At 43.4% G+C, this 12,755-nt stretch overlaps 2 protein-coding genes and 1 long non-coding RNA gene across 5 annotated transcripts; 1 reads left to right on the top strand and 2 right to left on the bottom strand.

Annotated features, from left to right (window-relative positions):
* Window positions 1–3,719: 3,719 nt before the first annotated feature.
* On the bottom strand, window positions 3,720–4,013 carry LOC147892407 (uncharacterized). The gene is made up of 2 exons (XR_015542365.1): window positions 3,950–4,013; window positions 3,720–3,874 (listed from the first exon to the last, which is right to left on the bottom strand). It is a non-coding gene; the product is annotated as an uncharacterized LOC147892407 (long non-coding RNA).
* Window positions 4,014–5,342: 1,329 nt separating this feature from the next.
* On the top strand, window positions 5,343–10,240 carry LOC147892406 (pentatricopeptide repeat-containing protein At2g33680-like). The gene is made up of 4 exons (XM_087387373.1): window positions 5,343–5,760; window positions 5,845–6,131; window positions 9,763–9,845; window positions 10,111–10,240. Exons 1-4 carry the CDS (start codon window positions 5,343–5,345, stop codon window positions 10,238–10,240), a joined length of 918 nt encoding a protein of 305 aa, XP_087243499.1.
* LOC147892405 (transcription factor bHLH35-like) lies at window positions 10,152–11,956 on the bottom strand. Of its 3 annotated transcripts, none has more exons than XM_087387753.1 (3): window positions 11,637–11,956; window positions 10,709–11,537; window positions 10,152–10,471 (listed from the first exon to the last, which is right to left on the bottom strand). In XM_087387753.1, exons 2-3 carry the CDS (start codon window positions 10,847–10,849, stop codon window positions 10,418–10,420), a joined length of 195 nt encoding a protein of 64 aa, XP_087243879.1. In that variant the 5' UTR covers window positions 10,850–11,537; window positions 11,637–11,956; the 3' UTR covers window positions 10,152–10,417. The 3 variants fall into 2 exon arrangements, 1 of the variants encoding a protein (XP_087243879.1); XR_015542382.1 differs by having other exon boundaries at window positions 11,715–11,956.
* Window positions 11,957–12,755: the final 799 nt, after the last annotated feature.

Here is a 12,755-nt window from a genome sequence, read left to right as displayed (position 1 = left end):
GGAGCATTGTTGCATCAAAATAAAGTATCACATAAGATCTCGAGCTTTGATCATTGTTACTTTGGAACATATCTCTAATTGATGTTGTTGTTGGACCTTCTCATGGTACTCTCATTGTTGTTTCATGGGGCATTCTTCTCCTCGTCGATTCTATGGTGATCCAATGCTATGACCACTCAGTACCTTCATCAATTCCCCTCCCTAGATTGCTTCTATATCCACATAGGGCTCTAGACTACAACATAACTTCTAGGTGTGGTAGCGTGGGCAATCGTCGATTGGCTTGAGCTCAGAGCTCTCAGTCCGGGTGTGGTTTTTCACAGCCATAGGAATATTGGCTCTTTTTGTACACTAGCACAAGGAACACAAGGCATGGATATACCACAACATTTATCACTATACTTTAGGCTACAATGTCATCATCCTTACAATGATCAATATTTTCAAGGACTTCAATGTTCTAGAATATTGGCTCTTATTGTACACTTGCACAAGGAATACAAGTCATGGATATACTACAACATTTATCACCATACTTTAGGCTCCAATGTCATCATCCTTGTAGCGATCAATATCTTCAAGGACTTCAACGTTCTGGAAAATATTGCCTTGATCATGATTATAGCCTATGCTAGCTTAGGGCTCGAAGTTATGACACGGAGGCATTTCTTTTGCAGAAGAAACAAAAAATAAATGCAACATGGTCAGCAATCTAATGGATATGTGTTGAGTAGCAAAATGGACTTGCATATATGATAGTGGTAGTGATACTCAAGACATAGAATACACCCTCCCAAGTGGGACTATGTTTAGGTGTCAACCGTCCTTTTAAACAATGGTTTCAAACAAGTCCATTATGTAGCAACCTGATAGATTCGCACTTTGACTTCGGCTGTGGTGAAAGGATGTGACCCTTGCCGTTGTGCAAATGAAGTCTTCATATGACTCTACCTTTTGTAGGTCTCGATGAGAATAGGTCTCTATCTATATGACTATAACGTATGTGATGGTTTAAAAAGATTTAATGCTACCTTCCCTCCCTGCCTTTATAGCTACTCCATACAAATTTTCAAGGCACACCTTCTATGGGTCCATCATGACAAATTTACGAACAACTATCAAGTGGTAACTTGCACTTCATGGTTGCCCACTATTATGTTGATGGAAGAACATATTGTTTTGTTTAATGGGGTATGATACATTCGAGGCTCTACCTTGGTATAGCAAGAATTAAAAGCTAAGAATTATTATAATTAAAGGCTTAAAAAAGGTACCTGCTTTGTTGCTCTAAGAATTTGACCATAATGCATCAATCTTTCCATGCCTAAACACATCTTGAAGTAGAAGACTGTAAGATATATTATAAATATAAATATAAAATATAAAATTTAAATAAATAAATTACACACACACACACACAAAGTCGATGTGGGGCAATAAACCAAGGCAAGGAGAGAATATACTCACAAGGGGTAGAAAACTCTAGAGATAGACAGAAGAGTAGATATGTTACCGATTGAGCTATGTGAAGAGGAGAACCCAAAGGATGGGAAACGCATAGCTCGCCCGAGGGCAGTCGAAGAGAAGTCCTAATGGTTTACATTGGTTATGTAAGGGGATTATAGGCACACCACTGATAGTGTCCTAGAATGGAAATTTGAAATCGAGAGGGAATGAGGAAGAGGAGGTTTCATAGATGCACAAATTGCAAAGGCCTACCGCCAATTGCACATTGCCAAGTTCAACCACCTATTGCCACATTTACCCCCCTGTCCATCCCTCTTCCTTTTTAGCCCCACCATCAAAACATTGTCGCACATTTCATATCGTGTGGATTTTTTAAAGGATTAGAAATGCTAATTTAGCTCCAAGTCAATGTTTTGATCTTTGATAGGAGCTTCACATGGGCATCCAAAAAGTTTATCACCTGCTGTTCGAAGTGCTTGGGCTAGATTCTGATTATGCAACCGCTTCAACTATACTATTTCTAACTTAAATTTCAAACAAAGCAAATATAAATATCATAAATTGGTGATTGAGGATCTGATTTATGTTGTTGGATGTTTGTATGTGTCTAATTCCTAGAATCACGTCCAATGAATTGATTTAACTCTTGGTTATACCATCACATTAAAAACACACACACACACACACACACACACTCTCTCTCTCTCTCTCTCTCTCTCTCTCTCTCAAATTCTTTTGGACTTATACGTTTGTGATTGTCTTTGGTCTCATTGCCTCTTTCTCGATAAATGGTCATTAGATTTGAAGCATCCCCTCAATAAGTTGAAAAAATTTCTTGCAAGTTTTCCTTTAATCTCATGAAATAACATTTTAGGTTCTCAATATTTGAATTTGTTTTAGGATTTTTGGCTTGCCCTGTGAGGGTAGGCTTTAGTAGAGTGATCATTTCCTTTCCAAAGGGAAAATTTGGTAATTTTGAGGTTTATTTTTTGTATTTTTTATGATTGGTGCAAGTTTCACTTGCTATTTTCATCCCTTAAATTTTCCATCTTTTTCTCTACATTCTCTCTCTCTCTCTCTCTCTCTCTCACACACACACACACACACACACACACACACACAGCTTTTTGCCCTCTTTTCCATGCTGCACATCCAATTTATCTTCTTTTTCCCTATTTTGGATCTTGGGCAGGCCTTATGAATGATTTTCATCATTTATATTATTTGAATTAGGTTTTAGTTAAGCCTAATCAATTCTTTTAGTTGGAAAAAAGGTTTTATGCATGTTTAAATAGAAAAGGTAAAAAAGGTTTTATACACTCTTGTTGCACAATCAAGGCCAGCTACACACATATAGACACATCTATATTTACTTCTATTCCTACATTTGAGTGTTGTGTGTACCTGTCTCCTAATTTTGTGTGTTTGTGTGTATGTGTGCATGTGTTCTTGTGAATTTGTTTATGTATGAGAGAGAGAGAGAGAGAGAGAGAGAGAGAGAGAGAATAACAAGGATGTGTGCATGTATGTGTGTGCAGATGTACATGAGAAAGAGAAGGGGGTGAAGGGATCTCCTCTGTGAGTGGCCATGTGTGCATGCATATGAGGAAGACACTCAAGGAGAGAGAGCACGTTTGGGTTTGTGATGGAGAGAGAAATATTATCTGCGCAATAAGAGAGAGAGAGAGAGAGAGAGAGAGAGAGAGAGAGGTAGGTTTTAGTGCCTATGTGTGTGTGTGTGCATGAGGGAGACACTCAAGAAGAGAGAGAGAGAGAGAGCATGTGTGTGTGTAGGGGGGGGGGGATTTTTTGTGAGAATGCTTTGCCCCTCAATCAACATGACATGGCCATTCAAACTCATCTAGCTAAATCATTGAGTACACTGGGCATATAGAGTAAAGCCAAACGGTGCCTACGGTGGCGAAATTTTATTTCTTGAAATTAAAGACATTTTAAGATCCAACGGAGCGGGTCTCTAGCTCGTCGTAGATGGGTCATGTTGCTAGTTTGCATTGTAGGCTCAAGACAGTTGAGCGCGTGATGATAAGCCGTGCCTGTGATTTATCTACCTTCCTCCAGTCATACAAGCACATCGATTCGTGATTTGCTCTAACCTGGGAGCAGGCACCATGAGCAATGTGCTGAAAGCATGCGTTGCTTACATGGAGTGGCATGCCGCTCAGCCATGTGGCCACAGCATTGCACGGAGGAAATCCCATCGTTGGAAGGAGAGTGGAAGAGTCGCTGAGCCATCAGCTATCAAGCCAAGCTATAATTATAGGTTCTCGCAATGTCTTGCACGTCCAGAGATGGTGCTGGCGGACCTTCTCCTTGGTCGAGTTTTCGGAGCGATCATCCGCCAGGACACGACACGGGTGGAAGCTTCCGCTGCTTCCACTGGAATTACCTGAAAACATTTCAGTTCAGATTTCTGAAGCCGAGTTTCTCTTCAGCCTTACCTCTGCAAAGACTAGTCGCATACCAACAGGAGGGAGCCGTGAAGTACGCCTGCCATAAGCACTCTCTGCGCAAGATATCTCCGACATACAGTTATAACCATCTGCCGGCTTCTCTGTAGAATCTATTGTGAGTTTCGCAAAGAAGAGTGCCAAGGAGTTGAGAAAAAAGATTCCGAAAACAAGGCGAGGGAATGGTCAAGCCCGGTCAAACTCTGAACACCGTGGCTCCCTGGACGAGCGAGCGAGTGTAGCAGGCTGCAGCACTTGCCAGCCAGCTCAGGTGGACAGGTGAATCATCTTAATACAGCGGTTTTGGATATGCCCATCTTAGAGAGGGCACTTACGTTTTTGGAACGGCTGCCCCAGTTGCCTTCGGCTGACGGCATTATATCCATCTTGCAGAATTGCAGAAACACTAAAAATCTCGCCCGTGTTAGGCGCTTGTATGCCTACCTGTGCGAAAGTGGGCTGCAAGCTCATAGATCTCTGGGGAACCACCTTGTTCCAATGCTGGTGGAATGTAGACGCATTTGCGATGCTCGGCAGGTTTTTAACACCTTGCTTGATCGGGATGAGTATTCTTGGACTTGTCTAATGACAGGATACATCGATTGTGGGGAATCGCAGCTTGCCTTAAACCTGTACCGAACAATGCAACAAGAATGTGTACATCCTAGCAAGTATACGTATGTAGCCCTACTGAAGGCTTGTGCTAGGCTGAAAAGTGCAGAAAGAGGCCAAGAAATACATGCTGAGATCGCCAGGAAGGGATTGGAAAACGATCCATTCATTGGCAGCACTTTGGTTGATATGTATGCCAAAAGTAGCTCGCTCGCAAAAGCACGAAAAGTGTTTTGTAATTTGTCAGTTCGACATGTAGTGTCGTGGACGGCACTAATAGCAGGATATGTTGATCATGGGTTTGGTGAGGAAGCTCTGAAGTTTTTCGAACAGATGCAACTGGAGGGTGTGTCTCCAGATGCTGTCGTGTTTGTTTGCAGCTTGAAAGCTTGTGGCAGTATACGAGCCGTAGACAAAGGCCAAGAAATACATGCTGCCATTGCCAGAAAGGGGTTGGAAAGAGATCCTTTTGTCGGGAGCGCTTTGGTCGATATGTATGCCAAATGTGACTCACTTGCAAAGGCACAAGAAGTATGTGACAGTCTGCCAGTTCGAGACGTAGTCATGTGGACCGCACTACTTGCAGGGTATGCAGAACATGGCCTTGGTGAGGAAGCACTGGCCTGTTTCAAACAGATGCAACTGGAGGGGGTGTCTCCGAATGCTGCCACGTTTATTTGCATCTTGAAAGCTTGTAGCAGCATAGGAGCCATAGGCGAGGGCCAACAGATACACACACAGGTGGCTAGAATGGGATTGGAAAGAGATCCATGCATTGGAAACACTTTACTCGATATGTATGTCAAGTGTGGCTCGCCTGCAAAAGCGTGTGACGTTTTTGACAAGCTGCCGGTTCAAGATGTAGTTTCATGGAATATACTAATAGCAGGATATGCAGAAGACGGGCTTGGTGACGAAGCACTGTACTTTTTTGAACAGATGCAGCTGGAGGGTGTGTCTCCAGATGCTGTCACGTTTTGTTTTAGCTTGAAAGCATGTGGCAGCATAGGAGCCATAGACAAGGGCCAACTTATACACACAGACATTGCCAGAAAGGGGTTGGAAAGAGATCCTTCTGTCAGCAGCACTTTAGTCGGTATGTATGCAAATTGTGGCTTGCTTTTAACAGCACAGGAATTGTTTGACAAGCTACCATTTCAAGATGTAGTTTCATGGACTGCACTAGTTGTGGGATTTACAGAACATGGGCTTTGTGAGGAAGCACTGAACTGTTTTAAACTAATGCAACTGGAGGGTGTGTCACCAAATGCTATCACGCTTGTTTGCGGTTTGAAAGCCTGTGGCACCATAGGAGCCATAGACAGGGGCCAAGAAATACACTCTGACATTGTCAGAATGGGGTTGGATGGTGATCCTTGTGTTGGCAGCCATTTGGTGAACATGTATGCCAAGTGTGGATCGCTTCTAAATGCACAAGAGGTGTTTAAAAAGCTGCCAGTTGGAGATGTACTCCCCTGGAATATACTAATTGCAGGATATGTGGAACTTGGGTTTGGTGAGAAAGCACTGAAGTGTTCCGAACAGATGCAACTGGAGGGCGTGTCTCCCGATGCTGTCACATTTGTTTGCAGTCTGAAAGCTTGTGCCTGCATAGGAGCCATAGAGAGGAGCCGGCACATACACAATGAGATTGCCAGACATAAATTGGAAGGAGATCCTAGTGTTGGCAACACCTTGGTCGACATGTATGCCAAATGTGGCTCGCTTGCAAGAGCACAGCAAGTGTTTGACAAGCTGCCAGTTCAAGATGTTGTCTCATGGAATGCACTAATTGCAGGATATGTCCAGGTAGGAGAAAGTGAAATAGTTTTCTATATGATTCACAAAATGAGAGGAGAAGGCATAAAGCCAGACAAAGTCACATTCCTTGGTGTTCTTACTGTATGCAGTCATGTGGGTCTAGTAGATAAGGGCTGGAAATATTTCAAGGTTATAATGAAAGACTACAGCATCATTCCAACTATCGAGCACCACACTTGCATGGTTGATCTCCTGGGCCGGGCAGGCCAAATAGACAATGCAATAGCAGTGGTGGAGATGATGCCTTTCCAGCCTAATAGCATTTTGTGGCATACTTTGTTAGGCGCTTGTCGAAAGTGCGGTTCTGTGGAGCTTGGAAGACGAGCCTTTGAAGATGCAGTGCAATTGGATGAAAAGGATGTTGCAGCTTATATCCTGATGTCTAATATATATGCAGTTGCTCACTTGCAGGAGGATGAGATGAGGGTCAAGGCCACGAGAGACATGGAAGAGTGCACAAGAGGCTGGGCCTCAGCTTGGTAAAAGTGTGTATACATTTGTAGTGGGGAAATACAAGGCATTCTCATAAAATCTCAGTCAGATGGGGGAGGGAAAGTATGTTGTAGATTTTCATTTTGTGTCATGGGACATGCCCTAATATGCAAAGAAGGATGGGTGATGTGGTTACGGTGACAAGGTGGCCCATGTGTGCCCTTATCAATACACCCAAGGGGTCACGCATGCATGCCTACAATCTCTGGTTTGTAATGACACATGCTGGTTTGTGACAATGTCAACTGCCCTTTTATCAAACATAGACCAGTGAACTAGTCCTGTCAGAGATGCAGATCAATGTTGCATCTACAAATTGTACTTGTGGAGACTGCTCGGGACAGTAGTACGTCTACAGTAGCCATGCAAAGACAGGTTTTGATGAAGGTGAGTCGGATCATAATTTGTGCCCAGTGAAATGCCTTCAAAAAATGGTGAATGTGTTGAGCTGTTGTGACTTTTTCAGAAATAAAGTCTGCAATGCTTTGAAATCTACAGACCTCCAAAGTTTTGTGATTTCTGCAACCTTTGTGATTCTCATGTCGATTTGGAATTTTGTACCTTTACCATAAAATTACCGAAAGTGGACAATTGAGTACAATTAATGAGATTTGTACAGTATCCAACTTGTATGACCGTATAATGACTGAAATGAACCTTACAGAAATATGATCGATGATTACAGCCATAATATACAGGAATTGATTTGGTACTAACAGAAGCTGAGCACTTTAATTTATTATACATCAACTAGGGAAACGATTTGATTTCCCCTCTTGTTAAATGTCTTTCAATATGTGCTAATGTGGAAAGCTTTCTTCATCTCTTTGTCAACAGACTCATTTTCCTGAAAGGAGGAAAAACGGGGAACTGATACCTTCAGATAGGATCTAGCTTTAGACAAGACTCTAATCTTGATTCATCTAGGTATATGCTTCTGCCGTATTAGTGGACATGCAAATTTCACCTTGTGAAGTTTTCGTCCAAGTTACGGCCTGCTGGTATTGTGATAATTCTTTCTATCTTAAATGGTGCATTGCCCTATCAGCTAGATTTAGATTTAGATGCTCCTTGAGGAGAGACTAAAATGAAAATGTTTAGACTTCACAAAGCAGTTGTAGCTTGAATGAAGAGATTTTGGACTACCTTTTGATTAGCCTTCTCCTTTAGTGCTAGCCTTCATCATGGCTGAGTCTGCCCTTCACCTCCGGAGTGCTGACAGAAACTCAGTACGAAGACTGTGTATAAATGGATGCTCAAGTATGTGTGGGTGTGTGGATTTGTATGTGTGAGAGCATATTTTTATACTATGGTCTACACCCACTGTTGGGCGCTTATGACGTCAGTGGGGATGTGATAGTAGCTAGTCCCTGCTATGTATGATGGAGTTTATGGTTTTCAACCTTGTGAGTGACTCTCATGAGATTGAAACTGCACTATGTTGTCTTTTTAGAGGATGAGTTTGGGAATGTTCCTGGATTCATCTAGGTATATAAAGACTCTAATCTTGAGCCTGAAGTGCAAGTTCAACTTTAGTTTTTACCACACAATTGTAGTTTTGGTCACGCGTGCACAAGTACAAGTAGACCCTATTTTAGCAGGTGCATGTTTCTCAAAGCATACCAGTCCGTATCACAAGGGTGCCTTCTACTGCTATTAGCTGAGTGCTCAATAACTGATGCTGTGGTATCAGAGGTCTAGGCCAGAGGTGACAGGAATGGAGAGGTACGCGGATATGGAAAAGGAAGTGGAGGGGGAGGGGATGAGAAGGTGAGGAAATAGTTTTCGATAGCGAGGAAGGAGCGAAAGGAGGGCGGCAAGGATCGATGAATTGGTTGATCAGCTGTGCGTACACGTGCGTTACAACTTACAAGAAACGGTCCTAGCCAGCTGCCTAACATGGTAGATGATCAGAATCCAGACTGTTGTATCTGCAATGCGTGCTGGTGCTTGAGAAACGAGGGGAGCTAGGTCAGCTAGCACAGAGAGTCCTTAGATGGTCCGAAATACGAATTTCGGAATGGAGTGCATGTCGATACCCCTTCCGAAAAGACTGCGACAGCCTTGATCAACATGTGTTGAGTACTATGATTAAACTGTTGATAGGGTCACAGATCTGGCTATTGCTGTGTGTGGTGCATGTCTGTTAACGGAGTGAACTTTGAAGAACAATCTTACTTGGGAAGCTGGAGTTCTGTTGCTCTCTGCAAGCGGAGTCCAGACTATGTTCATTCCGAGATGATGCTGGCAAGTACGCATCGAGTGCAAGTACCAAGGTGGTATTGTATAGGATTGATTGTGAAAGCATGGATCCATCGAAAAGATTGGATGTATCATGTATTTATGGATCCATCGAAAAGATTGGATGAGTGGGTTTGTCGGTGTGTCTTCCCTTCCAGGACAACTGGAGTCTGGAGGCCTTTGTAATGCGCACTCGGATGAGTAGGTAGCTGCTATGGGTAACAAGATCGACGGGAGAAACATATCTTTTTTGATGCACACAGTTCAGATGCTATGGACTCCTTGATTAAGGAAAATCAAGCAAGCTTGTAAGATCAGACAAACCATTAGATCCATTGCACTACGATGACTAAGGTAGCGACCACCTTGCAATCAAGGCATACAATTCGTTGCTACAACATAGCAATAGATCACGAGCTTAGCATGTAGACGAGGAAGATATGTGGCTGTAACTTGTAGTGTCTGACACTCCTACTAGCAGGATAATCCCCCATTGCCCCATTGAAATATGTCAAAAATGGATCGTATCTCACTCCGGACTCTGGAGTGCTTTTCCCCAATAGATCCACTACCTGCAGTACGGGAATTCAACGAACCAAATCTCTCACGAGAGCTTTGAAATTTCCTGAATCAATGCTTCTGCGACAAGCTACTGTTGTAGGTTTCGGTGCAGCAAAATTTTCGAGCAACTGCGGCATCCAGCGAGCCCCATTTCGGTGCAAGAAGCTTTTTCCCTTTCTCAAAGTATGGGGAGAGGTTCCGCAAAAGCTGCAAAGAGGTAGAATTTCTACAGATACAGCAGCTCTGTAAGATCAGCTGCTCTTGCATCATTTTGTTAGCACTGCTCCGCTAGGGGCAGGCTATAGCAACGGGAATTAATTCCCGTCTAAAGCGGCTGCGACCATATTTTTGATCCTTTGGTAAACGAAACTTTCCTTTTTGACCTATTCTCTTCTCTTCGTCTATCTTCTTTTGAGTTATATCGTTTTTGAAGTTTCGTGCTTTTCAGATTGTTGTTCCTTTGTGTTTTCTGTCATTTGGCTGTGGATTATCTGAAGAAAAGTCGACCTGCTGCTCGTTTGTTCTCGTTGGCTGTGGATTTTTCTGAAGAAAAGTCGACCCGTAGGTCTCGTGTGTAAGGTGATTTCGAATAAGCATCTCCTCGTTTGCAATTGCTTTTGCTCAAATCTGGACATACAGAATAGTGGAACCGCGGTGGATTTAAGCTTTTAAGTCGAGTCTATGATACCGCCAGCAGCTGAATCTTTACTAGCCTCTACATTTGCGATGTCTGCTTGCATTTCTTCCACTTGCTTCTAGAGATCTCGCACATAGCTAATGGCATCCCCTACGATAGAAGCTTTGTCCATCTGCACAATTCAGGTTCCGCAATGGGGAGTTCATAACTTGGAAGTTAGAAGTCTGCTTGCAGCAGTAAACGTGCAAATATTTCATAGATGAATTGAAAGATATAGCTGTAACTAACGAAGGTAGACCTCATCACGGCTCGAATTAAAGATCTGACGAACAGAAGCAACAGCACAAGAGGAGGCGTAACACAGCAACAGCGAATGAAGAGAAATATATCCACTCTGTCTTATCGGTACCTTACTGATTTTGGGGACGAGAGCTCTTAGAGAATACAGCTTCTTGTTCAGCTTCTTTCTGCGCCTCCTCTCAGACACCAAGTTCTTAGACATTGGGGCCTTCGAATGACCTCGCTTCACACTGTCATCTACATCCTCCATTTCGTCGCTGTTGTCTTAAGATTCTAGCTGCTTAAACAAGTCATTGCACGAACTTGCCCTGGGGAAACCCCGCTTGGGGTTAGGATTGGAAGCTGACACGCATTTGGATTCTGCATCAGAGTGAGTATGGTGCGTGTCTCCTAGCAATCGTCGGTCTGAAGGTTTTCCAGATTCTTGATCCCAACTGCTCTCAAGGCGATCTACTTCCGGCTTCGTGGGCTGGAGGCCATCTTTGATGTTTCCCGTGTGTCGAGGCAGATAGTCACCGTGCTCGTGTTCGCCAGTAGAGAAATCGTTGTTAATCTTCCAAACGGGACAGTTGGACTCAGATGGCAGATTCCATTTGTCCGGGTGGTCCATGTGACTCATCACAGGATATACTCAGATTGGACGACGACGTTCCCAGACTAGAAAGAAGCATGTCTTGCTCATAGGAATTCAGCATTGTAGGACTGTCCAGAATTTCAAGATCTTCAGCAGACATTGTAGTGGAATATCGGTCCACAACCGCACTCATGCTGGTAGCACCTGACCCCAGTTGGAAGCCGGAGTGAAACATGTTGTTGCTTCCACCGTTGATCAGAGGCCGCAGAGATTGCATAGACAGAAGAAGCTTGTCGCAGGAAGCGGATTCTTCATACGATTCGGGGCTTTCCATGGACATGCTCGCCAAATTGAGGGCTTTGACCTGCGGGAAAGCACAGTAGAGCAGTTTTAGCGAGGTTTTGAGCCCAACACCACATAGGTTCAAGCAAAGGAAATGCGGCCTATAGATCAATCAAACTACCGTCGAGAGCAAGAAGCAGCAGAAAGAACACGCAAGCAATTTTGGGCCCAAAGGAAGGTAACGACGGGGGAGACTTACGAGGGTAAAGTTGCAGAGCTTTGAAGGTGAAGCAGAAGGGATCCACCTACGCTAGAAAAGAAGCTCAAAAGGTGGGAGGAGGAGGAGGAAAGAGGGAGGCGAGCAACAACCTTAAGGGAGGGGCTATTGTCGGGAGCGATGAAATCCTCGATGGAGAGGAAGGAGGAGAGTAGATGAGCAAGCAAAAGCAAGAGAAGACGAACAAAATGAAGAAGAAGAAAAACAGTAGAAGAGAGTGAAGTGCAAAGTGTCTTCTAAAATATTGAACTGTTGTAGTAACATAGACAGCCTACGTACGAATATAATATTAGATAATCCTACATGATTATTATCACTCTATTGACTATTCTATATAATAGTAGATATTAGTCATATTACTATATAATATTAGATTTTGTTATCATTATCATTATTTTTATTGTTAGGGCTTTAGGAAGCTTCTGGAAGTCTTCGTCCATGCAAGTTGTGGCCAAAGGTTCTCTCCACCCTTTCGGGAAGCATTACATGACGAAGACTCAAAGGTGCAGCATACCCTCTCAACTCAAGCTGGAATCTCTGGGAGTTATGATACGTGCACACCAAGCATAGGACAGCTTAACGGATGTTCAAAATGGTAGGGGAAAAGTCCATGTTTGCAGCAGCAGGTTCCATTTGTGGTACTACTTTGATGTCCATAATCTCTCTAGAGCACGACGATCGATCCCTCCCTCTAGTTAGCCTTTAGCACGCCTCACGGTGGATCTCTATAACACGTCGAAACGTGAATCATCTAGCACACGCCTATGCCAAATCCGAGTTGGGGGGAATTCACACAGGATAAGTAGCACCTCTTCAGGGGGGGTGGACTATGATCGATGCAAAAATGAGAACAATAAGGATGAAATTGTTGGCACAAACGTACCGACTCATGAGGGAGTTGTTCCATCTATTGGAAGTCTTGCCTTTCTTTGAAGCTTTACCGAGACCTATTGCAACATCTGCCTCAGCACATAAATGCAACTATGTGAACCTTTTTACTCTTGAATGATGCATAATTCATCA

This window comes from Dipteris shenzhenensis, chromosome 16 (assembly GCF_047967505.1).
Source record: "Dipteris shenzhenensis isolate YYH24624 ecotype China chromosome 16, Dip_SZ_1.0, whole genome shotgun sequence".
Taxonomy (NCBI): Eukaryota; Viridiplantae; Streptophyta; class Polypodiopsida; order Gleicheniales; family Dipteridaceae; genus Dipteris; species Dipteris shenzhenensis.
Note: the sequence above shows the minus strand (reverse complement) of the source record. Positions and strands in the feature narration are given on the sequence as shown.